Source organism: Vulpes lagopus, chromosome 17 (assembly GCF_018345385.1).
Source record: "Vulpes lagopus strain Blue_001 chromosome 17, ASM1834538v1, whole genome shotgun sequence".
NCBI classification, from domain to species: Eukaryota; Metazoa; Chordata; class Mammalia; order Carnivora; family Canidae; genus Vulpes; species Vulpes lagopus.
The window spans coordinates 42722545-42747755 of NC_054840.1; the positions used below are offsets into that span (position 1 = coordinate 42722545).

Here is a 25211-nt window from a genome sequence, read left to right on the forward strand (position 1 = left end):
TTCCAAAGTGTATAGTGATGTTTCCTAGGGTCTGCATGGAATGTAACATCACAAGTCAGAGGCAGAAGCAGGTATGAGAATCTAGATGTGTTCAACTAAGGCAGACTTGAAAGCCAGGCTCAAAAGTATAAAGCAATGCCAGCCTTCTTATTTCTTTTTTTAAATACAGATAGTGTAATAGAAAGTATTTATTTATGTTAACCTGTGGTGGTTTCTTAAAGACCTTTTAAAACTTTTTCTCAGTTTTAATTTTTAACATGGTAAGTATCCATACTTAGATAACCAGATAATCTAGATATTCTCTGGATGGAATAGATGACAAGAACCCCCACATAAACCAAAGCTTTTTGACATCCTCAGTAGTTTTTAAGCACCCAAAGAGGCCTTTGAGACCAAAGCCTTTGAGGCACTGCTTGCTGTGGTTGAGGTCTGGTGGACTGGTCCAGGTACTGTGGTGTAGCAGGATGGCAGCATAGGAGTCTGGGGAGGATCACTCAGCAGGTGGGGTAGGGGGTGGGGGCGTTGTGAAGGCCAGGGCCATCTTTTTCCCTTTGCCCGAGTCCCATCTTGCCCACACATCCTGTGCCTGCTGTAATCTATGCCGCAGCTTAGATGGGTTATTGTGTATGAAATAGGCTTTTATGGGAGCCCCTGAGACCCTAAGACCAATCCATAGCATTATTTCTGTGGGAAAAATCCATTCCTGTAATCGAGTATTGGTGGACTTGACAAAGTTTTGGAACACAGGCCATTTGGAGGTTAGAGACTGAGTTTCTGTGCAGGTCTCCACAGCAGTTCCTTTTTGGCAGTTACTCTGAAGAACTCTTAAATGGGAGGAACTATTAGAGGAATTCAGTTGAGATGGAAATAGAAAGGGAAACATCTGGAGTATCCTGTTCTTTCAGTCTCAGACTTGCAGGATGAAATGTGAAAAATCTAGTTTATTGTTCTATTGGCATAGGGCGATTAGAACCCCAGATTAGTTTCAAACTGATTTCTTGTCAATGTGCTTGTTTTTTTCTTCAACTCCTTTTGGTAGAAAGTATCAAATGGTGGCATCCTTAAAAAAATACATAGATTCATCTGACAGACCATGCAGGCTTTAGAGAGGATGTGATACACAGCTGTTTGGGAAAGCAATTAGGCATCCCCTCTTAAAGGATGGGCATGTCAGTTCTTAGCAGTTTCCCCGCTAGGCCTAGTGGAAGAAGTGTGGAAGTGTGTTCTGGGATATATGGACAAGGCCATTCATGGCAGCATCATTTATAATGGTACACATGGGAGACAGAGCAAATGTCCATTAATAAGATTGCATAAGTAAGTTTGTGGTATAGTCATAGAACAGAGCATTAAATAAAGCTCTGGTGCACATCAATGTAGATTAACCATACAAACCAAAGGCAAATCACAGGAGGATTCATATAGTCTGATTGCATTTACACAAAGCTCAAAAACAAGGAAATGAAGCAATATATCATGTAGCAATAGATTAATAATGTGAAGGCTATCAAGAAGAGCAAGGGCATGGTTACCCGAACTGTCAGCACAGTGGTTATCAGGAGGTGGGTATCCTCAGGCCGGGGCAGGGAGCCTTCTAAGGTCTTGGCATGTCCTGGTTCTTTTATTTATTTATTTATTTATTTATTTATTTATTTATTTATTTATTTATTTATTTATTTATTTTTCATGTCCTGGTTCTTAAACAGGATGGCGGTTTCAAACATACACACACCTTCGTGCAGACCAGACTGGTACTGTCTTCTAAGTGGGGCCTATGTTGCCTAGGCTTTCATTTTAGTAGCTGAAAAAATTAGAAAAATTGATTTGAAAGCCTTTTTGCTTTACCATAAAGTGAGTAATTGAATATTTAAAGGCATCGGGGCTCTTAGATTTTATTTACTATAATACCACCTACTGTCCTGCTCCTGTTTTGAGGTTTTGAGGTGATACCATTGCAGAGTTGGCTGATGTCATGCTGGCAGCATCCACCTGGGGTGGTTTCAGCAAGGAACAGAGGAGGAGAGCTTAGAGTGGTTTCTCATCACTTTAAAAACCTTAATTTTGAATGAGTTCTGTCTTCACCAGAATGGGCTGAGGGTGTGGCAGCCACAGACAGTATGTGTACAAAGGCCAGCATTTTTTCTGTGTGCACAGCCAGCTGTTCATTGCACTGTTACCCACAGTTCTAGGCAGAATGGGAAAACCCTGTTTGTTCTTGATCATCTATTAAAAACAGAGCAGGATACCCTCCAGTTCCATCCATGTGCTGAATGAAATAAGTCAGGGAAAGACAGTCATCGTATGGAATACGATGGAATATATTCCATTGTGGAATTCCATACATGGAATATAAAAAATAGTGCAAAGGACCATAAGTGAAGTAGGGAAATTGAATGGAAGAAATAAGAGGGAGACAAACAATGAGAGACTCTTAACTCTGGAAAACAAACAAAGGGTTGCTGGGGAGGAGGTGGGTGGCGGGGGCGATGGGGTAGCTGGGTGACAGGTATTAAGGAGGGCATGTGATGGGATGAGTGCTGGGTGTGTTACTATATGTTGGCAAATTGAATTTCAGTAAAATTATAAATAAAAAAGAAAGGTGGAAGATGAGGATGGAGGGGAAAGAGTATGGTCTGTCTATGCCTTCTGGCCTCAAGTAGCCCTGTAGCGTGAGAGAGTGACCTCCTATTGGTTATTGATGTCCCAGAGGCGGGCCAGTGCAGGTAGAGGGCCTGGATGTGGGAGCCAGAGCCCTGCCGCCTGGCATCCCTGCGGCTCCAATGGTCACTAGCAAGCTCAGGGCCCCAGCTGGCAAGGCCAGAGGTAAGAGCTCTTGCTGTAATCCTTGCCTTTCCCACTTTCAAAGCAGAAGGAAAGGAATCATTGCAACAATGGACAGGTCTTTGGCTGTAGAGGGGCGTGAAGTGAGGAGGTGTTGGAACAGGGGAGCACTTTGTGGGTTATTTAAGTTTTTGTTGCCACTATTTTAGTGAGAGGAGGTGATCATTTAAAAATTTTTTCCCTTCAAGTGACTTTACTGGCTCATCTGCTTTCATTTCTTTTGTACTCTGATTTGCCCTTCCCACAATGGGAACCGGCTAATCAGCAGGATCCTGAGAACACTCAGGGGCTGGTGGGTGTTGCTGTGTGGGGGGAATGAGGGTCGGCATGAACTGCTGAAAGCTCTTAGATCAGAGAGCATTCTGACTTTTGAATCACCTTCCAGTTCTTTACAGTCAGTTCGGGAGGAGGACATTGCCAATGTTCATCTGTCATGGCTGTTGATTTTTAAAAGTAAGTGGTTTCTTTTGGCTGACTTTTGACAGTAACCAGACATCTCAGTCCTACTTTTTTTTTTTTTTTGAGTAAGATGCACCTCCTTATAGAATGCAGAAACGGCAGGCATTTCCTCAAATCCATTTACTTAAAGCACTTACCAAATGTGTACACCTAAGAATAAGTGGCTTTCTCAAATGTCAGTGGTAATCATAGTTAATGTTGTTGGCACTGTTTGTTCTGTAATGTGGTGTTAATTGGGATCCCATTTCACAGATATGGAAACCAAGGTGCAGAGGGACTGAGCCATGCGTCCACTGGATTCCTCCTGGGAGTTGGCAGACCAGGCAGCCAGGGTCCAGCCCTGGGTCTGTATTAGACGTTACTAGTACCTTGACAGTTTTCTTTTGAGTTGTGGCACTGTTGCTTTCAGGTGATGTCCACAAAATGTGCTGCTAACAGAAGTGAGCAGTATAATCTCTTCCATACACCTTCGTGCCTGTCATGTTTCCCTTGGAAGGAAGTTGTTTGTAACCCTGTGCTGTCCTGTCCTTGGTCACGGGCACCTGGGCAGCAGGTGTCACGTAGCTCTCTGTGCAGAGCACTGTAGAGGTCTTGCGGTGCATGAGCTGGAGAATGAGTACTACACATCTCATTTTAAATGTCCTTATTGCATTGCTATTTGCATTTCTATCCTGAGTTAATTTGGGAAAAAAATGCTCCTTGGCAGATACATATTGTTTCTCTGTGGGAACGTAGCAATTAGGGAATTGGAAAAGGAACAGCAGGTTCCCCAGCCTACAAGGCATACACCTTTGTGTTTTACCCCACTCAGGTTGGGTACTGCAGGACAAGGGTAAGGAAATAAAACCCGCCATGAGGTTCCCCCCCCCTTCTGGACTGTGGGACCCTTTGGCAGGCAGGAGGAGGGTGCCTTGTGGCACAGGCCTAGGGGATACCTGCCAGTTCTTCCCGTAGCGCTTCAACAGGAGCCCAGGTAGGATGTGAGTTACCGGCACATAGGTGGAGCTTCTTCACCTTTTGTGTGGGTTGTAGTCCTGCTGGAGCGTTGGTGGCACATTCCCCTGAGTCTGTGCTTGGCTTCTGCTTGCTGAATTCCCATCTCGTCTTCCAGTGAATCAGAGGAGGCACCACTAAGCATGAGCTGGTAACCTGAAATGTGAGTGTCTGACCAGTGACTCCTTCCAGCAAGCTGCCCTGTACCCCTTCCTTGAGGGGTCATGCCCCTTGGACACTTCTGTCCCTCTACCTTGTGAATTTATAACTTCTTCTCCTCCTCAGTGAATATGTATAAAAATGTAAGTGGAGATGAGTCAGTTCACATTAAATCCATTTTTATGTCAAAATTTGTTTTCTTATCTGTATATCTAAATAATTTGATTTAATTAAACACATTTTAAAACCAGAATTTTAGAAAACCTCCCTTTGTATGGATATGCAAAGGGGATTTGAGGTGGAGAAGGTAGGAGGAGAGGTAGTTTGTTAGAGAGCGAAAGTGACTTTCACTTTGCTTTTTCTTTTTACATTCACAGATGGCATTTCTTTTCTCAATTCCGGTAATTTCTTCAATTTCTTGTTAGGAATCTAACAGGGGGGTAAATGGTAGGAACCTTTTCACTGGAATGGTTTTTTTCCCTCTGCTTGGAAATGAGGGTGAGCAAGGACACCAGAACCTGAATGAGAAGGCACTTTATAATCTTAAGAGCCGGTGAGTCCTAAAGGCTGAACTTGCCCTCTGTGGTCTAGGTGTAAAGCAGGTCTGTGGTCCAGTGTTGGCCTGGTCCTTCTCTCCACGTGTCCTCAGAGCTAAAATACTTGTCAAGGCATCAAATCTCATTATGGCAAACAGAAGGATCGGGAAGAAAAATCCAAACTTTAGGTTGTACTCCAAATTCAGCCTGAAAACAAGTTACAAAGCACTGGGGTTTTTGTTGTTGTTGTTTTGCTTTTTTGAGTTGTCCTTACTTAGTGATGACAAGAGTTGCTTCTCTAGGGTTCTTGTACTGTTTGTTGGTCAGTAGACATCTGAATATCAGGACTTAGCTTGTTCTGGTTTGTCTCCTCAAGTACCAGATGTAGCACAATGTATTTCAGATGTATTTCTGATATGTTCAGAAAAAGATGAAAACCGTTATCAAAGCAGAGTAGGGTAGCTGAACACCTTAGGCAGAGTAGCCACGTGTTAACTGTTGAGTGGGTTTCTAATGATTAAAACATCACCGTGTTAATCTTTGAACATGTTACTTGTATTATTCACTCCGATGCTGTGGTTTTGTCCCTGGAGCGAGGGTTTCTGACCCTTTCAGAATGGTCCGGAACACCATTTTTTATGTCAGGGACTTAGTTTTTAGTGCTTGTGATTGATACAAAATTTCAGTGACAGAAGTAATACTTCTAGATGGGTTAGTCTAATCACAACAGTATCTACATCTCTCTTAGAAGTAAGAGTTACGTGTATCTGCAAGACACTTGTCTCCATCAATGTGTCGCGTACACATTGTTAAGGCCACTGTTAGTCTAAATGTGCGTTTTATTTTGTTTTAGATTATAAGCTTCTTAAAATCAGAACATACCATTTAGGGGGAAAATCTCTAGGACTTAAGAGAGCACTGTGTGTAAATATGAATGCCGAGGGATTAAAAAACACAATTCTAAGCTTCATCAAAGGCCTGGCCGGTAGAAAGTTCTGCCAAATTCTTTGTGTTATTAAAGGTATATCTTTCTAGTGAGTTTATGTTGAAATTAAATCCAAATGGAAGTAACTTTTCAGTCCTTGTATTAAAAAATTGTTTCTTTGTGGCATTTGCCTTGCATGATACATTAATACAAAGGTAAATTAATTAACTGAAGCGTTTTGAAACAGAATTGTACATACAATAACTTTGCTGACTACTTAACTTTAGGAGACATTTTGATATTTCATATATGTGTGTGTGTAATTTAATGTCCCTTAATACAGTATTTCCATTTGAATATAATCACTGCTCAATGAAGTTAATTGCTAGATTAAGACACTCAACCTTGGTTTATTTTTTCTCCATGAATGGAAAACTTATCAATAAACATCTTGAAGGCAGACAGGATTGATAGGCATTTGCTGATGAGCCTGGAGGAGGACCTCTGGGTGGATAATGTGCTCTCAATGCTTACCCCAGGCTTACAGCCTTTCTTTAGCTAGCTGGGCAAGGGGAGATATTCCAAAGTAGAACCTTAGCATCGTAGGGTGGACAGAAGGAAGGCTGGCTTGGGGAATACTGATTTGGAGAGAAGCTGAAACCAAATTTTAAACCCAAATCTTGATTCATTGATAGAATTATATCCCTTTATCTTATTTTTTTTAAATTTTTATTTATTTATGATAGTCACACAGAGAGAGAGAGAGGCAGAGGGAGAAGCAGGCTCCATGCACCGGGAGCCCGACGTGGGATTCGATCCCAGGACTCCAGGATCGCGCCTTGGGCCAAAGGCAGGCACCAAACCGCTGCGCCACCCAGGGATCCCCCTTTATCTTAAATTTATAGACTAGCTAGAAAGGTTTGGCTCTGCTTGTTTGCTTGATGCGTTTTCTGTTCCTTCATATTCGTGGTCAGTAACAAGGGAAGATGTCAGTGGCACAATGCAGGTGTTCTGGGATGTTACTATTTGTGATATATAACACTTACAGAGGGTTAGCTTGTGTTTAAGTAATGTGGCAAAAGACATTGTCATCTGAGTACTTGGCCTAGTGCAGAGGGACCTGTTGTCATAACAACAGTACGAAAGAAAAAGGTGTTCAGTTTTGAGTTGCCAGGCATATATTTGCCTTGCTGGTTCCCTTATGCTTATTTTGTTTACAGACTCTCATGATGAGAACACTTCCGGGTAACTTGGAATTCTTGGGTGAAGACGTGACCGCGACCAGAACCCACTCAACCCACCGCAAAGAGGCAGGGCCCTGAGGCCTGTGTCTTCTGCTTGGAAACCACTTCCCTGAAGGCCTGCATTCTGTTGGTTGTTGAGGAGGTAGAATGAAAAGCCACTGAGTGATCTTTTCTCAAATCACAGCCTGGTCTTCCCACCAGAGAAGCTTTTTATAATCGGTTACAATTTTGGTGGCTAGGGCAGAAAATACCTTTTTAAGTACATTGTAAACAATTCCAAAGTAAAACTTTCCCTACTTTAAAATGTAGACCAAAAATATACAAATGTGATTTTATGTACTAGTCACTGAATATACTAGACAAAGAAGTAACGCAGTCACCTAAGCCTTCTCGAAATTGAGTGTGTGTGGCAAGTTGACTGCTTTGGACTCGTTGCTTTATGTGGTAACATGGATACCTTGCTCAGAACTCCAGATTGTGGACTGCCCCTTAAAATGTCTAGCTGCTCGAAGTGGTACGAACCCCAGGGTCGAACCAGCTAGGCATGAGGCTCTTACATGTCCTGTGGCACTCTGCTGCAGTGAAGCCAGGCTGGGAGATGACAGGCAATGGCCTGCCTTCTGATGGGGGTGGGGGCAGGGCCCCCAACAGATATTTCTTTAGATAATTACCATGCAACATGATGAGGTTTTGGGTGCAGTTAGAGTGCCGGATGGGGGATCATATCCAGCAGTGGGGACACACGGCAAGACTGTACAGAAGGAGTGGTTCTGGTCTGAGTGTTCAGGAATGTGAAGGATGTGTGGGCTTGTGCATGGGGAGGGGAGGGAGTGCTTGAGGCTGTGTGGGAGCTCATTGGAAAGCAGGGATCTGTGGTACCTGCAGGGGTAGGTGAGGGAGAGGGTAATGAATGGGGTTGTGAGGCTGCAAATGTCAGCAGGCTTGGATTGTCAAGGACTTTGGGGGCATGCCCAGGAGTTTGGGTTTTATCTGAGGGCTCTGAGGAGCCACTGATGAATTTTAGGGAGGAAAATGATGAGGTAGGGGTTTGGGGAGAGTGGAAGAGTGGATCAAAGGGAGTCCTGCACCTCCTTTAGGAGACTACTGGCCAGTGGGGCAGGGAGATGCAGTGCTCCAGTTAAGCATAGAGCCTACAAGAGTGCATGAAAGAGTGGGGGGCAGGGGGAAGCCCGGGTTCCTGGTTTGGCTGTTGGATAGATAGATGGTTTATGGGGCCAGGTACTGTGCTGGGACCCAATTCCAATTTACTTTGGAATTGTTTACAATGAGCAGGTTTGTGGAGACCATGATGAGCGCAGGTGGAGATGGTTGTACCATAGGCATGCAGGAGCCCCATTTTTCTTGACACCTTCTTGTGCCAGTGCTGGGGGTCTTCTGCTTGGTCAAGACCCACCGTAATCACCTCCACCCCATATATCCTACATCTTACAGGATGTCTTCTCCTATTGTGATCCCTCTGGCCCTGGTTTTTCCATACCAAGTGTCTGAACACTCCTGTGTTGCTTTTGCAAACACACTGAGTGTACAAGTCCCTCCCTGTCCCCCCAAATCAGTGTCCACTGAACAGAGTTTTAATATCACTAATTTATATGACATCTCTGTAATTGCTTACAATAATCAAAAAGATCTCTACATAAAGGAAAAGGAGAATTACATATAGCTTTATTTTTCAAAGCCTTTTTACAAGAATGCATTAAAAAATATGAAGGCCTAAGGATTTTTTTCTTTTCTATTTTGGTAGAGGGCAAGGGTCTACCATGTATGAAATGTTGTAATGATTAAACGTGGTTTCTTTTAGCAGTCAATCTTGGATGATTTGATCTAAATAATTTCATTTGACAGTGATCAATTTCTATCAGTTGTATCTCTGTGGATCATTTGATACAAACTAAGTTTCTAACTAGCTTTCCCGAGAGGCTGCTTCTTTACATAAAGCAAGCATTCCTTGGAGTAGGTATCACAGAATAAGTAGGCACATGTCTATATCTGTGTGTATACATGTGGCTTAGGATGGGTGACTGGAGTCCCAGAGTACAGTGTGGATGCTTTCCCCATGGGCATCTCCTGATACTCTTAGAGGCACAGATGTATGTGTTCTTTCTTTCTTTTGGTGTTAGGCCAACATGAGGATGAAGTTTCTCTATGCTTAGCCATGGCCGGTCCTTGGGGGTACAGAGATGAACAGCACATCTGGTACATGGTTCTTTTTGGTGTATGAGATTGTAGGACAGTAAAATCCCCTATTAATAATAATACTACTTTTTTGACTATTAGAATATTCCCTTCCATTGGTCTGTTGTAGTTTTTAATTAAACTTGAATACGTAGCTAAGACATAATTAGATCATCAAACATTAAAAATTCATTATTTCATCTACATTAAAATATATGTAATAGTTTAAAAATATTTTTTGTTATGGTCTTTTGGTTATTTTGGTTTGTCCTCTGTGTTTTGTGCTCAGGACATTAAAAAGCCAGAGCTATTTTAAGTTGAAATGCCCTTTACTTCCTTGGATCAATCAAACTTATGCTGCTTTTTCTTCCTTAAGAGTATGATGTTACATTACGGGCTGTTGCTTCTAAAATTATGTGAAGGGATAAATTAACCAGTCTGACAGTTATTATAGCCATAAAGGTTTAGGTAAAAATTACAGTACTGCACTATGAAACCCCATCTGTATTCCGTGTGGTGGTCTGTGAGCATGCCCATATTCTTGGTATTTAATTCACTTGACATTCATTTTATATGTTTGAATGGTAGTTATATATTTACATAAAAATATAAGCAGTATTTTATATTTTGATGTCTTTATGCCTTAGTAAAAATGACATTTATATAATTTGATTTTATAACCACTTTTCCCCCTAAACATTTTCATAGAGGATCCAGGCTAGTTAGAAATGCTTCCTTCCTACACACCACTAGCCTCACTGCTTTGCGTGGTTAAAGCCCTTGAGAGCACAAACACGGTGTGCCCGGCACCGCCGCCCCCTGTGCTCTGTGACTGATCCTGCAGGCACTGCGGGAGATGCCTGGAGGGGTGACGTCACCTCCGTGTGTGTGTGTGTGTGTGTGTGTGTGTGTGCGCGCGCGCGCGCGTGCGCACGCGCGCGCGGGCCGTCGCTGTGGATTCCTCCTCTGGCTCTTTGTGCTCCAGGGTGCGCGTGCGCCTTGCCCCTAAGTGAACTAATGAGTAAAATTAGGTAATTACCACCAAGACTTGGTACTAATAGTAGCCCTCCAGCTTCCTGTTTAGTGTTCCTTTTTGCTGTTGTCTCAAAATGCTGCTTTATTTATGAACACATTTTTAATTCTGCTTACAGACCTGTGTTTCTGAGGGTGTAGGATTTTTTCAGTCACTCCCGCTTCTGGCCTCCCCATCAAGTACTAAAGTAGTACAACTGACAGGCAAATGAGGCCTTTGGAAATGGATGAAGAGCACAGTTTGTCTTGTGGATTGTCTTTTATTATTTATTTATTTTTTTTAAAATTTATTTATTTATGATACAGAGAGAGGCAGAGACACACAGGAGGAGGGAGAAGCAGGCTCCATGCAGGAGCCGGATGCGGACTCGATCCTGCAGTCCCTGATGGGCCTGGGCCAAACTGCTGAGCCACCCAGGGATCCCCTTGTGGATGGTCTTTTAAAGACCAATCCCAGTGCAGGAGGTGAGGCAGATGGTTAGGAACAAGGCAACAGTTCATTTCCTTCAGCCCAGATGATCAAGAGGTAGCTCTGGTGTTTTTCTAACACTGTTTTTACTTCAAAAACAAACAAAAAAACCCGACTTGTTTAATTTGAAGATGACATAAAATCTGAAATTACTAATATCTGCCAGTAGGCCTAGGAGAAATAGGGATTTAAAAAAGAAATCACCCCCTGTATCCTGGCTTTAAAAGTTTAAATTTTATTTACTTTTGACCTCATTTGGTTTATTTCATCTTATTTTTTTTGACCCTTATATTAAAAATACTGTTGGAATAATGTGCTGTATCAAAGCTTCTTGCTCATTGTAAAAATATTTCTGTGGTGCTTTTTCTTTTTAAAGTAAGAGAACTTAAAAAAAAAAAAAATAAAATAAAGTAAGAGAACTTAAAAAAAAAAAAAATAAAATAAAGTAAGAGAACTTGTGGGTTGTCGTTCCTTTTCTGTTTGTTGTTGTTTTAAAAAATCTAATACTGAGAAGAGACCAAATGAGTAAACATTGTGGTCAGCAGTGACTCACTCCAAAAGGCATTTGATAACAACAATACAGCACCTACTCACAGAGACTCAGGGTGAAAAATGAGAGATTGATTTGGCCAGTGGAGTATTAGATAGTTGAAGTTTCAGACCATTGATTCAAGTAAAAGATTTTCCATTGTTAAATGCTAACTTGTGGAATATTTCCTCTCAGGGCAATGTGTTTAATTTCCTTGTTATAAATATAACACATAGAATAGGAGTGGCCATTTGAAGACACTGAGCTTATATTTCGTAAACTTAAAATGCAAAGTACTAAGGAACATTAAAGTGCTTGAGTAGGAACTCGGGGTCAAGAAGCTGGAGAAGTATGTTTGTTCATTCATTCATTCATTCATTCACTCATTCATTTATTCACTCATTCATTCAGCCATCAATCCATCATGTGTTTGTTGACCACCCTGTGCCTGGTCCTGTCTTAGGCATCTGGTATATAGCAGGAAACGAAAGAAATCCATCTTCTAGCTAGCAGGCCAATTTAGAGGAATAGAGAGAAAAACTAATCTCTTGATGGGCAACATAATGCTTATAATTTTAAGAAATATGAGCAATTTGGAAGCAGGGCTGTAAAATGTACCTCAGATTGACATGCTCTTGAACCAAATAGCAATTTAAAAAGTGATAACAGAGGGGCACCTGGGTTAAGCATCAGACTCTTGATTTCAGCTTAAGGCATGATTTCAGTGTCCTGGGGATCAAGCCCTACATTGGGCTCCATGCTCATCATGGAGTCTACTTGGGATTTTCTTTCTCCTTCCTCTACCCCTTCTACTCTGACTGTCTCTGTCTGTCTGTCTCTCTCAGATAGAAATAAATAAGTAAAATCTTTTGTAAAATACAAGGTGATAACCATCAGTTTTAGCAAGTAATATGTGAGCCTTGGGGTTAAGATGTTTTTAAATGAATATATTAAACCCTCTAAATATTCAGATTTTATTGTTTTAGGTATTATTTGTGTTGAACCAGGAAAGAGCACTAACTGCATGTTCAACAATGGTAACATCTGATTTTTAACCCACACTCCTTTCTCCTCAGTATCATTCAACAAATATTAATATTAAGATCTTAGTGTAATGACAGATGTTACCATGTGAACATTCCAATCAGGTTCCTTGTAGACTTGATTCAAAAGAGTGGTTGTTAAAAAAAAAAAAAAGTGTTCGATGCGTTGTTGGGCTCCCCTTGGGAAACATTCTCTGTACCTACAAATGAGCCTGGGCAGACTGCATCCTTGTGCTATGGTCACTGTCTCCTGAAGCTAGCATTTGATTTAATTCACATTGGCTTCTTTTTCTCAGATGGGGAAGCTTACTTTAAATTGTATGAAGAATCTTGTCTTTCTGAACTCTTCAGTTAGGCTCTGTGTAATTTAAAAAGTACCTATTTTAAGAAATGGGTATAACTAAATGTCCTCTGACTTTGACCCGGTGTTACTACTTTTCAGGCTGCTTTTCTTTTCATCTAATTTTACTACAAGTCTTTGGCACCCCCTTCCTCCACCTATTAGTGGCATTTTCAAACTCTCTTGGTGGCACTTAGAAGTAAAAGCACTGCTGACTCGTGGTTTGTGACACAAAGATGTGACCTGAGATCTCAGAAGCATCACTCCAAGATGGTATTTGCTATCCCTTTCTCTCCCCATGAGCATGGGGGGCGGGGGAGCTGTGTGTTATAGAGATAGTCACGGAGCATATCCTTTTGATCCAAAAGTTTAGAAACCACAGCTAGCTCCTTTAATGCACAAGGAAGGAACACAGTAGGAGTTGTTTTATCTGCGGTGTAATCTAGAATCAGTGGAATGGCACAGAAGCCATGTATTTGGATTTTTTTTTTGGAATTTTTTTTTTTAATAGTTGCACACTCTGTTTTCATAAGTAGCTCTTCAGGGCATGGAACAGAATTTGCCTTTTTGATCTAAAGATGTTTCATGGCTGAGTTCTTCCTGCTTTTTATTAAAATTTATATGATGTATTTAATCTGGCTTTATGGTAAGTATACATGCTTCCTTAACCTTTTGCTTATTGGGTGTGTTTTTTAAAATGGAAATGAGATTAAGGTAATACTTAGGTGATTGCCATAACAGTCACACCAACTCAGTTTCTTTGTGGTTTTATATTTCTGCTTTTAAGAATTTTTTATTTTAAAAATTTTAATTGACTATTTTCATGAATTTCACATCTTTTCCTGTGACATATTTAACAAAAATACTGTAGTGAAAATGTGAAGAATTTATATTGTACATGTGTGTGTATCACAATCGAAGTGTAACGTACTACAACATCAGCTTAGTCCTGGATTCATGTCCCTTTCCTCTTCTGACAAGATGGTGAGTCTTAACCTAACTTAGGGGAGAACTTCAGGAACCAATAAACTTAAAGTATAGTTCCTGGAAACTAAAACATGAGAGGAAGTGAGTCTCTGGCTTCTAGTGGCATAGGAAATCGAGATTTTTTTGTCGTAAAGTTTTGTTTACTTCCCACCTTGTTTTCCTGTCAGTGTGCTGTTCTTCCTGTGGGGTGGGCTGGAACACGGCAGCTCTCACTTCCATGGGCCGCTCCTGAAAGGGTAGTAATAAATAGGTTGCTGCAGAGAGTCAGCAGGGATTGTTAAGAATGCTTTGGAATGCTCATGTAAGTCACGTAGTCCTCTTGTGAGATGCCAGCACCGGGATTAGGACATTCTACTTGTTGAGGGTTGTGTGAGGCAGGCTGGGCCTCCAGTGGGGCCCTTGTTTCTGTCGTGTGGGGATCCAGGACTGCAGCCAGTGGTCCTTTTGAGGGCTCTCCTCTGTCTGGCCAGGGCATCTGTTGGGGCAGAGGCGATGTGCCGGTGGTAGAAGCATGTGTTTTCTTACCTGGTAGCAATAGAAGGGGGATCATCTTTTCAAATCCCTGTAGATTGGGACCCACAGCTAACTCTCACTCCTTCCTACTGTACCTGTCATTCGATTTGCCTCCTCATTTGTCTGGGTTCCCTAGCACTCTGTGCTGCTGGTAGAACTTTTCACACGGTGCCTTGCCATAGGAATTTATAACCTTGTCTTCCTGAGGGCCTCTGTGCTGCCTGGTTCCCCTTGGTGTTGGCTCTACTGATGTGTCTGTCCACCACAGATGGAATTGAGGTGGAATCTTTTTCTTTTTAGATGTGTCCAGTGAATTACCTAATGACTGGCAATGAATTGCTCAAACGAGATTGCATCCATTCAAGAGTTTTGAAGGAACCTTAAGGATGAAATTGCAGAACTCTTGGCTCTTGTTTTGCCTTTTATAAATAGCTACTGTTTTTAAAAGCTTGGTACGGGTTGCCAGCACAGAGGTTGGTACACTGAAAAGCAAAATGGTCTGATGATGTAGAAGTGTGGGTTCCGTGTTGAGCCTTTTCAGGCCCAGAGAGGTAATGCTGCTGCATCTCCTAGACCTTGGGGACCTCCTCAGGATGCATTTGCTGCTGTCCTTGGGCAGGGTCTCTAGTGACTGTCAATATCATAGTTAATCCTGTTAAACAGGGTTCTTGATATATATATAGAAGTATTCTGCGGGCAGGAGAGACTTAATTAATCAAATCATACCAGTAATTTAGTCATTCTTTGCCTCTATGAATGATATATTGAGGAGGCTGGGTTCTGTTTTATTCCTCCCCAAAGTGCTGATGTTTGTTGCTTGCTTGCTTTGGCAGGCTGCTAACGTGGCTGGACTCAAGCTATGACTCTCAGCTCCTCTGCCCTGGGCTGCAACAAGAATCTTGGTCAGATACTTTGTCTTTAGCTTGGAGCTTGCCTTGTACCAGTGAGGCTCAGGGTAGAGCCGGAGACTGGAGCCAAGATTATACACAGAACCTGGAGCTCCCCGGCTCCTTCCGTTCTCTAGTCTGCTACTGAGGTTGCCCCGAGATGTGGCTGGTTCTTGTGTTGACAGCTCCACATGGCTCCGCTGGCGCCCTGTCCTGCTCCGCTGGCATCCTGTCCTCAGGCGACAGCCCCAGTCTCTGTGTTCCCAGTGACAGTCCCTTCTTACCAAGTCGTGTCTCCCTGCTTTGGGTTACTCTGCAGCCTTGAGACAGTTTTTTGTTTTTTGTTTTTGTAGGCTTTTTCTGTGGCAGGGCTAGTCCCCCAAGGGCTACTCAGACCTGTCACAAGTGGAAGCCCCAGGTCAGTGAGAGAGTGCTTTCCTTGCTCTCTAAATCCAGATCTGCATCTTGCACTATTGTGTTACCGAGCTACCATTCTGGAGTGTTCTTGGTATGGCTTTGGGCAAAAGCAAACAGGAAATAAGTGATGGGGCAGTGGTCTTTTATTTTTCCTAGAGATTGTTGAGTCAATAATGATAGTTTCTAGTTTTGATGAGGATAACCAGTATCTTGGACCAAAATTTCCTCCAGGAGAAATATCCTGAGGAATTTTTTAAAAAAGATTTTATTTATTTATTCATAGAGATGCAGAGAGAGAGAGAGAGAGAGAGTAGCAGAGACACAGGCAGAGGGAGAAGCAGGCCCCATGCAGAGAGCCTGACTTGGGACTCGACCCAGGGTCTCCAGGATCATGCCCTGGGCTGCAGGCGGCGCTAAACTGCTGCGCCACCGGGGCTGCCCCTGAAGAATTGTTATGAGCATGAACATTCAGGGCCCCAGACTCCCCTGTGGGCATTCGCCCTGGTGAGCTGGGCCACACGCGTTTAAGGCTGCAAGATGGATATCGGCTTGCCCTGAATTGCTTGCTTCATGCTTCTTTTCCATGATCTCTCCACTTGCCTTTGACGGTATTGGATGTGGGGAGAGTTGGTTCACAGTGAGAAGATGCACTCAGCCGCCTTCAGAATCAGGTGGCGCTGGGACATCTTACCCACTAACTAGGGACATTCTTCCAGGGGGGCATGACCCAGAAAGCCTGGAAGGTTAGGGCATGAAGGGAGCTGTGGCCAGTCTCCAGCTATTTATAATTCCTGTTCTCCTCACTGCCACTGTTTATTTTTAACACTCTGGACTCCCAAGGAGGAGGCTTGGGGCTCCCCCTAGGGGCTTCAGTGTGCCACCAATCGCCGTGTTTAAAACGTGATATTGCTGCTTTGTTTGCATTCATCTACAGGATTCAGATGAAGATGTTTGAAATGATCTGGACTGGTTTCATGTCCTGTGTTTTTGGGAGCAGATTTTTATTGCTACAAATGGCCTCGAGCCTGCTTAGTACAGGAGCCTTTGGGTCTATGTGCAAATCATTGACATTAAAAATAGAAGATAATTCTGTGATCACAGTCTTTTCTTCATAGAATTCACATGATTTGAAATGATATTTCTAAAACTGATTTAATGGGTGTGAGTAAAGCTACTCTATTGGCATTGGATATGGTGGGTAAGAAGTTAAATGTCACTCAAGTAACCTAGTAATTTGAATTTTTCTTTATATATTTCAGGGTTTCGAAAAAACGATGAAATGAAAGCTATGGATGTTTTGCCAATTTTAAAGGAAAAAGTTGCGTACCTTTCAGGTAAAGTTAAACTTTTCTAATTTATGGTACTACTCCTTCTGATTGCTTCTGATACAGTGTTAGAGTCTGAAATACTAAACTAACTCACCTGTCACACATAGAAAAGCACTGGTGTTTCAGTGGATTTTTAATTGCCTTATTCTTGTAGCATTCTCCTGAGAAATTAGTGCTCAGTGCGTTTTCTTCTAGCAAGTAGGCACATCATAAGTCAGATAGCACTGGTGAGTAAAAATAGGTTTGTATCTGTCATTCAACAGACATTTGGTGTTTTTCCCTATTCAGTGAAGTAAAACAAATGATTGTTTAAAAGTCCATCATCTTTTGAAAGTGATGGGAATTGACCTGACTTGGATGAGTCCTGAATTTTTTACCTTGGTTTGTTGTTCCCTGATCTTGGAGTTCCTAGAACCCATGTTATGGACTATGAAAGCCCTAGTGATCTCCACCAACTGGGTCCTCCACTTACCTGTACAGCCTGGTGCTGGGGAATGCCTGGCCTCCTGCAGGTTGGTGACAGTCTAGACCAGCCTCTCAGGCTTTGGGGCACTTGACCTCTTTTCTGCACATTAGAGGGTCAGCTTTAGGGCTTTTGGGGCTGTTTCTTTGGGGGTTCCTGCCCCCATGAACAGAAGAGCCTTTGGGTATTTTACCTTTTTGGCACTAGTTCACTTTTTACAAAACAAAGGTTTGCAGATTTTTCTGCTCTGTTGTAGCAGGAAGTAAATGTGTGGACTCTCATGTGCTTTTAGACAGTCTTCCTGGATGTGTTTCCGTTGAGAATTTTTTATCTTTCTCAAACAGGCATAATATGCTGATCTGATGTCTCTTTTTGAACACATTTTATTTTGAATGTGTAACACCGCCAGCTGCTTTTATATGTTGGGTGTGTCTTTTTGGCACGTGGAACGGGGCTATATTAGGGTACAACTCCCTGTGGTGCTTTTCTACTCTCACCTCCATGGCCAGTGGTATTTCCTGGCACCCTTGGAAATGTTGTTTGATGATTTGGCTCAAGTGAATCTAATTCAAAACTCATTTGAAATGCTAATAGAAGTTCATGAGAAGAAGAAATGCTTTAGATAGTTGGGAATACATGTTTTAAAAAATGCCCCTCCTGCTTACAAGTAGGCCAAGTTTTAAAAGTATCCTTGCTCTTTTCTTTCCTAAGCACTTAGTGACAAACTGCATAAGGTAGACTCGTGCTGCTTTTTGTCAGCTCCTGATTTCGTTGTTTACAGATGGATTTTAAAGTTAATATGATGAAAAGACCCTGCTTATAAACAATAGAGGTGGCAGTGGAAGGGCTTAAAGCCAATTTCACATGTTCTTCAATTTTTATGTTTCAAGTGTGAGTCTGTAGTGAGAACACTTGCTGCCTTGGTTAAGCTCCTGGAGACACATGTCAAGAGCAGGGGAAAGCTAAGGTTGATGATTTTCATTTGTATTCATTCTTTATCAGGCATTTAATACAGTATATCTCATTTGATGTCATTTTTGTCTAAGTTACTATCCGAACTAAAACTATTTCCCTTTTAACTAATTGAAGAAATAAAATCATTTGTCTTTCAGAGTGCATCATGAGTTTTTACTCAAACCCTAAATTCTGCAGGGTTAATTAAAGTTGAGTCTCTTTAGTTGGGAGAGAAGTTCTGGACTGCCCCAAACTAGTCCAGAACCATTTTTTTTTTTCAATGGAATGGGACATTTAATTGTCTCTAGGGTGTTCCCAGGATGGGGAATGCGGGGCCTTTGGCAGAGCCCTGGTTAATGGAACCAACAAAGGTGCCCATCAGCCAGTGCCAGGCAGGGTGGCAGCCTCAGGGCCTGGCTGAGGGCAGCCAGCACTTGGGCTGTTGTTTAAGACAATTTCTGAGACTAGTGGGTAAGGAATGTTGCCTTTGAATGGAGGAGAGAGGAGGAGAAGGGGCTTGGGTTGAGGGGAGAGGTTCCAAGATCAGAAGGCTAGGAATAACAGGGAGTTATAAGGTCCTTCATGGCCGGGCGGTGCCTGGGGGATGTGGTGATGGAGCCCAGTGGGCTCAGGCCAATTTCAGGAACTCCTGCAGTGTGTTTTGTTCCACAGCCTCCACGAAGAGCTCATAGTCCCCACAGTACTGGTCCCTGTTGACAGTCTGGGGTGGGGTGGCCTTGGGGTTGCCCGCCAAAGCTCGCATCTCATCCCGCAGGGCGTTGTCCTGGGAGATGTCCACTAGCTGGTACTGGCTGTGCTTCCCATCCAGGATGCAGGTCACCTCGCTCTGCTGGGACTTGATCTCGCGGGAGCCGGTGACCGACGTGCTTGTAGACGCGCAGGCCACTCGTGCTGCGGGTGGACGAGCGGGCCGACAGGCGGACAGACTGCGTTAGTGGCAGCTGCACGGCCTGGAGACCCAGAACCATTTTTAAATATTAGAGATGGTAGGACTTTCGCCAACTGGCTTAGTTAATGAAGTTGGTAGGTGCCACCAAGGCTTTATAGTATTTCCTACTTTCTGACCAGAATTGGCAAGTTTTGTTAGCATGATATCATTTGCTGATTTTCTTAGGCTTGCTGTTATATTATTTAGGAACGAAAAAGAAAAACCCACTAAATTAAAAACATTCGTTACTTGCATAGTGATTTCTTTGTTTGCAAAAGGTTTACAGTGAAGGAATAAACTTTTGAAAAATTTATATACCTCTGATCCTGTTTTTTAAAATCTGTTTTATTGAGATATAATCTATATACCATAAAATCTGCCCTTTAAAAGTGTGTTATTTGGTGAATTTTAGGGTTTTCACAAGGTTGTATAACCATCACCATGGTCTAATCCCGGAGCACTTTGATTACCTCTAAAAGAACCCCATGCCCAATGCCCATTTCCTCTACTGCCAGGCTCTGGCAACTGCTAATCTACTTTTCTGCTCTGACCCCATTTTTAAAACACTATTAGGGGATATTTATTGTACGTTTGTAAAAACTCTCCATGTGAGTAGCTTTTAGTAAATCTAAGTGGAATAACTAGGGCTTTGAAAATGCAGGCCAGAAGATCAGTGATTCCATGAGATACTTATAGGTCAAAATCTCTAAAAAACCCAGTGGGGATTCTTTGAAGTTGAATATTTCTGATCCTCAGTCTCATCTCCAGGTACTGTAGAAGGCATTCCTCACTGCATGTAGGTAAGACAGCAAAGTATTTACTAACTCCTGCAGGAGGTGAATTAAATGAGGTGACAAGCCTGACTTCATGCTTCAGGTCAGAAGGAGGAGCAGTAAAAGAAGTGTTTTATAGTTTATATTTGACATTTAATGTGTATGTTAATATGTTATATATATAGTCCTAGTGTGGATATCACATATGTATGTATGTTTGTATGTATGTATGTATGTATGTATGTATGTATATAATATCAACCCTTTGGCACTAGGGGCTAAAATTTGGCCCTCAAAAGAACTCACAGACTACCATCAGAATTAAGAACACTCTTTTCTCTTTAACTTTTTATCATGAAACATTTCAGCATAAGGAGAGTGAATAGTACAGTGAATTTCCATGAACCATGGTCACTTCAATAGTTTTGTCATCTGTATTCCTTTAAAAGCTTTAGGAAAAAAACTTCAATACCATTAACAGACCTAAAACATGAGTAGTAATTCTTTAACATAAAAGTGCCAATCAATATTCAAACTTCCCTGTTTGTCTGATAATTTGTTTCATAGGATATATGTGGCAATTGGTCGATCTCTCTGTTTCTCAATCTTTGGGTTCTTAACTCCTTCTCCTCCTTTTTATCTCATCTGCTTATGTTAATTATTAGGTGAGGAAACTGTTTTCCTGCAGATTTCCCTACATTTTAGCTTTTGCTGATTGTACCCATGAGTGGCCATTTAGTATGTTCTCCTTCCCCTGTGTTTTCTGTAAACTAGGAGCTGCATATGAGGCTTGATCAGACCAGCTTATATTTTGCAGGAAGAAGGCAAAAAAAAAATGGGTGGTGGTGGGTAGTTCTAGGAGCTGCATATGAGGCTTGATAAGACCAGCTTATATTTTGCAGGAAGAAGGCAAAAAAAAATGGGTGGTGGTGGGTAGTTCTACTTGGAGTTTTGTTGGGGGGAGTCTTGCTCTTTCTTTTTTTTATGGTGTCAAGCATTCATCGATGATCATGATTTACATCTAGTATTTTATCACAGTTACAAAATGGTGACATTCTAATTATATCCTTTCTTCTTTATTAGCTTGGATATTCTATAAAAAGAAGTGTCCTCTCATTGGTTTCTTGGTGGTCCTGAGAACACCATTACTTCAAGAAAAGAAGGATAAATGATTGATTCTTGTCCTTTGTCAGTTTTCAGACTAACAAAAAATGACCCTTAGTCATTTCAGACTGATAAATAAATAAATAAATAAATAAATAAGTAAATAAATAAATAAATAACCAACCAACCAACCAACCAACCAACCAACCAACCACAATGGAATCCCTAGGTGGTTCTGGTTTGGCGCCTGCCTTTGAAGCCCAGGGTGTGGTCCTGGAGTCCCGGGATCAAGTCCCATGTCGGGCTTCTCCCTCTGCCTGTGTCTCTGCCTCTCCCTCTCTCTTATGAATAAATGAATAAAATCTTAGAAAAAAAAACAAAACAACTTTGCTTTTTAATGTTTGATGCGTTACAATTAGTTGCAGAATTTTTTTTTTTATTCTCTTAAGAAGTTAAAATTTTCTCATCTTTGACCAAATGGGAGTGTCTTCAGATTGGCTCCTGAATCCATGCACTGCAATCCTACAGCTTCTCTTTTTGCTAATGAGACAAGATGTTTCATACCCAGCTTTGTCTGTCCCTGTCCACATCTGGAACCAGCTGTTTCACCAAAGTGTGCTGGTTCCTTTGCATGGGAGAAAGGCACAGGGTGCTAGAGAAGCTGGCTGTTCCTAGCAGTTTCTTCAGGGAACACATCTGGAAATGTGTGTATGTGATATTTTTTTAAAAAATAAGATGTGAGGGATCCCTGGGTGGCGCAGCGGTTTGGCGCCTGCCTTTGGCCCAGGGCGCGATCCTGGAGTCCCGGGATCGAATCCCACATCGGGCTCCCGGTGCATGGAGCCTGCTTCTTCCTCTGCCTGTGTCTCTGCCTCTCTCTCTCTCTCTATGTGACTATTATAAATAAATAAAAATTAAAAAAAAAAAAAAGATGTGAGACGCCTGGGTGGCTCAGCGGTTAAGCGTCTGCCTTCGGCTCAGGGCGTGATCCCGGAGTCCTGGGATCGAGTTCCACATCGGGCTCCCGGTGCATGGAGCCTGCTTCTCCCTCTGCCTGTGTCTCTGCCTCTGTGTGTGTGTGTGTATGTGTGTTTGTGTGTGTGTCTCTCTCTGTCTCTCATGAATAAATGAAATCTTAAAAAATAAATAATAAAAAATAATAAGATGCATGACTTTTTACTAAAGTTTTTAATTCAGATTTAGGGTTACAGATTTTTTTCTTTGATTTTTATATTTGTATCTTTTTTTCCTTATACTAAAAATCTAAGTTCATCAACATATTGCTTATTACATTGTAACACTGATGTTATTGCCACACTGTGACTACCGAATGTAAGCTAATACTTCTGTCATCTGAAGGATATATTCCCCTAGGAGCATATAGTCCTGTTACTGTGGTTTGTTTGTTTGGTTATTTATTTATTTATTTAATATTTTATTTATTTATTCATGAGAGAGACAGAGAGGCAGAGACACAAGCAGGCTCCATGCAGGGAGCCCGACGCGGAACTCGATCCTGGGTCTCCAGGATCATACCCCGGGCTGAAGGCGGCGCTAAACCGCTGAGCCACCCAGGCTGCCCTGGTTACTGTGTTTTAAAAATCATACAGAATAGCTCCTCTCAGTGTGGGTCAAATTCCTGCCAACTTGAAACTCCAGATAATGTGTTTCATTTTGTTTTATAGCTTATCGGCAGCCCGGGTAGCCCAGCGGTTTATCGCCACCTTCAGCCCAGGGTGCCATCCTGGAGACTGGGGATCGAGTCTCACGTTGGGCTCCCTGCATGGAGCCTGCTTCTCCCTCTGCCTGTGTCTGTGCCTCTCTCTCTGTCTCTCTCATGAATAAATAAATAAAATCTTAAAAAAAAAAAACTTAAAACCAACCACCTAATCTTGGTTCAATATTAAGTAAAATGTGTACATCATTCCAGGGTTAAAGACTTTAAAAAAAAAAAGTACAAAGAAATGTAGTTCTTTTTCCCTGCCTCTTCTACCATGTACCTTTCTTCCACCAAAGGAAACTTTTTGTTTTTGTTTTCTTTAGTTTTTTGGTTTTTTCTTATACTTGTAAAATAGGAGTGCTCTCTGTCCATCTCTTCCTCTCTCCCCGCTCCCTGAGGTAAACAGTAATGTATTCATGCACTGTTTCCTCTGCTTGCTATTTCATTTTAACAGTATTCTGGAGCACAGAATATTAGTACTTACAGAGATTCTACATTCCTTTTACAGTTGTTTAAATTCAACTGTATGTACCATACTTGGTTCAGTCAGTTGCCTATTGCTAGACATTTGGGTTGCTTTTTTTAGAAGGAGTTTCTGGGGCAGAGCAATGTGGACATCATTCACCTTTGCAAGGGGGATATTGTTGGGAATGTGTGATTGCCCAGAGGTTTGCTGTACTGGGGCTACTGACCATAGTTCTTCTTATTCCAGTTTTACAGAGTTCTACATTTTCTGGAAAGGGAGGAGGCACCTCCCATCCATCTGAGATATTCTTGTTAGCCTCTGGCACAGTCTGAGGCCATAGTGACAGCCTGGAAGGCCAGGTATCGCCAGAGGCTTTCCAAGTGCCCCATCAAAGAACCCCTTAGAGTTTTCATTCAAAATGCTCTGCAAACCGGTTTCTCATTCTCAGGACCATGCTGCAGGAGGCGAGCATGTGAGGAGGGTACAGGGCTGTGGAGCTGCTGGCCTTGGCTACCCCTAGAACTCCAGGGCCCACTGGACACTTTATAACAGTTATCTTAGTTGACAGCAGACTTAATAGACTATAGCTGTAATTTCTCTTTTACGAGCCATACCTTCTTCAGAGCTTCCTTTGTAAAAGTCTGCTTTTCATGGTCATTGAGTTAGACTGCTCCTTGGGGGAGTGGGGCATAAAGAATCATTTTCACTGGTACTGTAATCTAGAAATTCAAATAAGGGCCATACAAGAAAAATACAGTTGGTTCACAGAGGTTTATATTATACTCCTCAAAGCAAGTATGCCTTCCTTAGAAGAGATGGATGAAAGGGGAGTTCTTAATTGATTTACAGAAAAGGGGGCAACTCTGAATCTAGCTGTTTCTGTGGTCATTCTTGGCCATGCTGCTCCAGAGCTCATGTCTCCTGGACTTTGAACTTTTAGAAGAGAAAATAAGCATCACTAGGTTCAAGGAAGGGTCACACAGACAGCTACAGCTATAATGCAAGACTTTCTCAGCTTGCTTTCTCATGGTGACAAGAACCTCAGTCTTTTTTAGCATTTGTGTTTGTTGTTTTGTGTAAAGATTGATTTATTTTAGCGGGGGGTGGGGGGAGAGAAGAAGGGACAGAGGGAGATGGAGGAAGAATCTCAAGTAGGCTCCACGCTAAGCACAGATCCTGGGCCTCCATTCAACGCTGAGATCAGGACCTAGCCAAAATCAAGTCAAATGCTTTAACCAGTTTAGCCACTCAGGCACCCCTACATCTATGTTTCTATATGAATGTTTGTTAGGCATGCCTGTTTTTAATTTCCTGATGCTGATAGTAGGTATTTTTAATTAACTTTGTGTAGAGTATAGATGAGGAATCCATTCATTCAGCAAATACTGAGTATGCTTTTTGTTCCAGTTTCATACTAGGCCTTGGAGGTATATTCTGATGTCAGTGAAAGAGCAGACGTGCCTGTCTCCATAGAGCTTCCATTTAGCAGGCAAGACAGAGAAAGAAAAAGACTGTGTAAATCATATAATTTATTAGAAGGTGAAAGGTATCTTACAGAAATATAATGGGATATGGGAACAATGGTAAGAATTAAAAATAAAAGTGGTATTATGAACAAAAACTATACTTTGTTTCATTTGTTTGACTGAAACAGCATTGGACAGGCAGATACTCCTTAACGAGCTGCTAGTTTTGATTACAGACATGGAGCAGTCATGTGAGTCCTCTCATACTTAGACATATTGGACATGATATATGCAGGAAATGGATTTCCTGCCCTTTTCATTGTAGAAACTAAGGCACTGGATTTCTCCTCTATAAAATGGGACTGCTGTGTGTCCCACCTGCCTCACCCTGAGGCTGCAGGTTGACATTACATCCACATAT

At 42.0% G+C, this 25211-nt stretch overlaps 1 protein-coding gene across 2 annotated transcripts in view; it reads left to right on the forward strand.

Annotated features, from left to right (window-relative positions):
* TRIO (trio Rho guanine nucleotide exchange factor) overlaps positions 1–25211 on the forward strand; it is a 356231-nt gene that overhangs the window by 104040 nt on the left and 226980 nt on the right. Inside the window, exons 1-2 of one of the 2 annotated variants that reach the window (XM_041731546.1) lie at positions 7281–7299; positions 16827–16901. In XM_041731546.1, coding sequence (XP_041587480.1) covers positions 16847–16901 — 55 coding nt within the window. In that variant the 5' untranslated portion in view covers positions 7281–7299; positions 16827–16846. Of the gene's footprint in view, positions 1–7280; positions 7300–16826; positions 16902–25211 lie in introns of those variants that run through there. The other variant, XM_041731545.1, reaches the window with a different exon arrangement.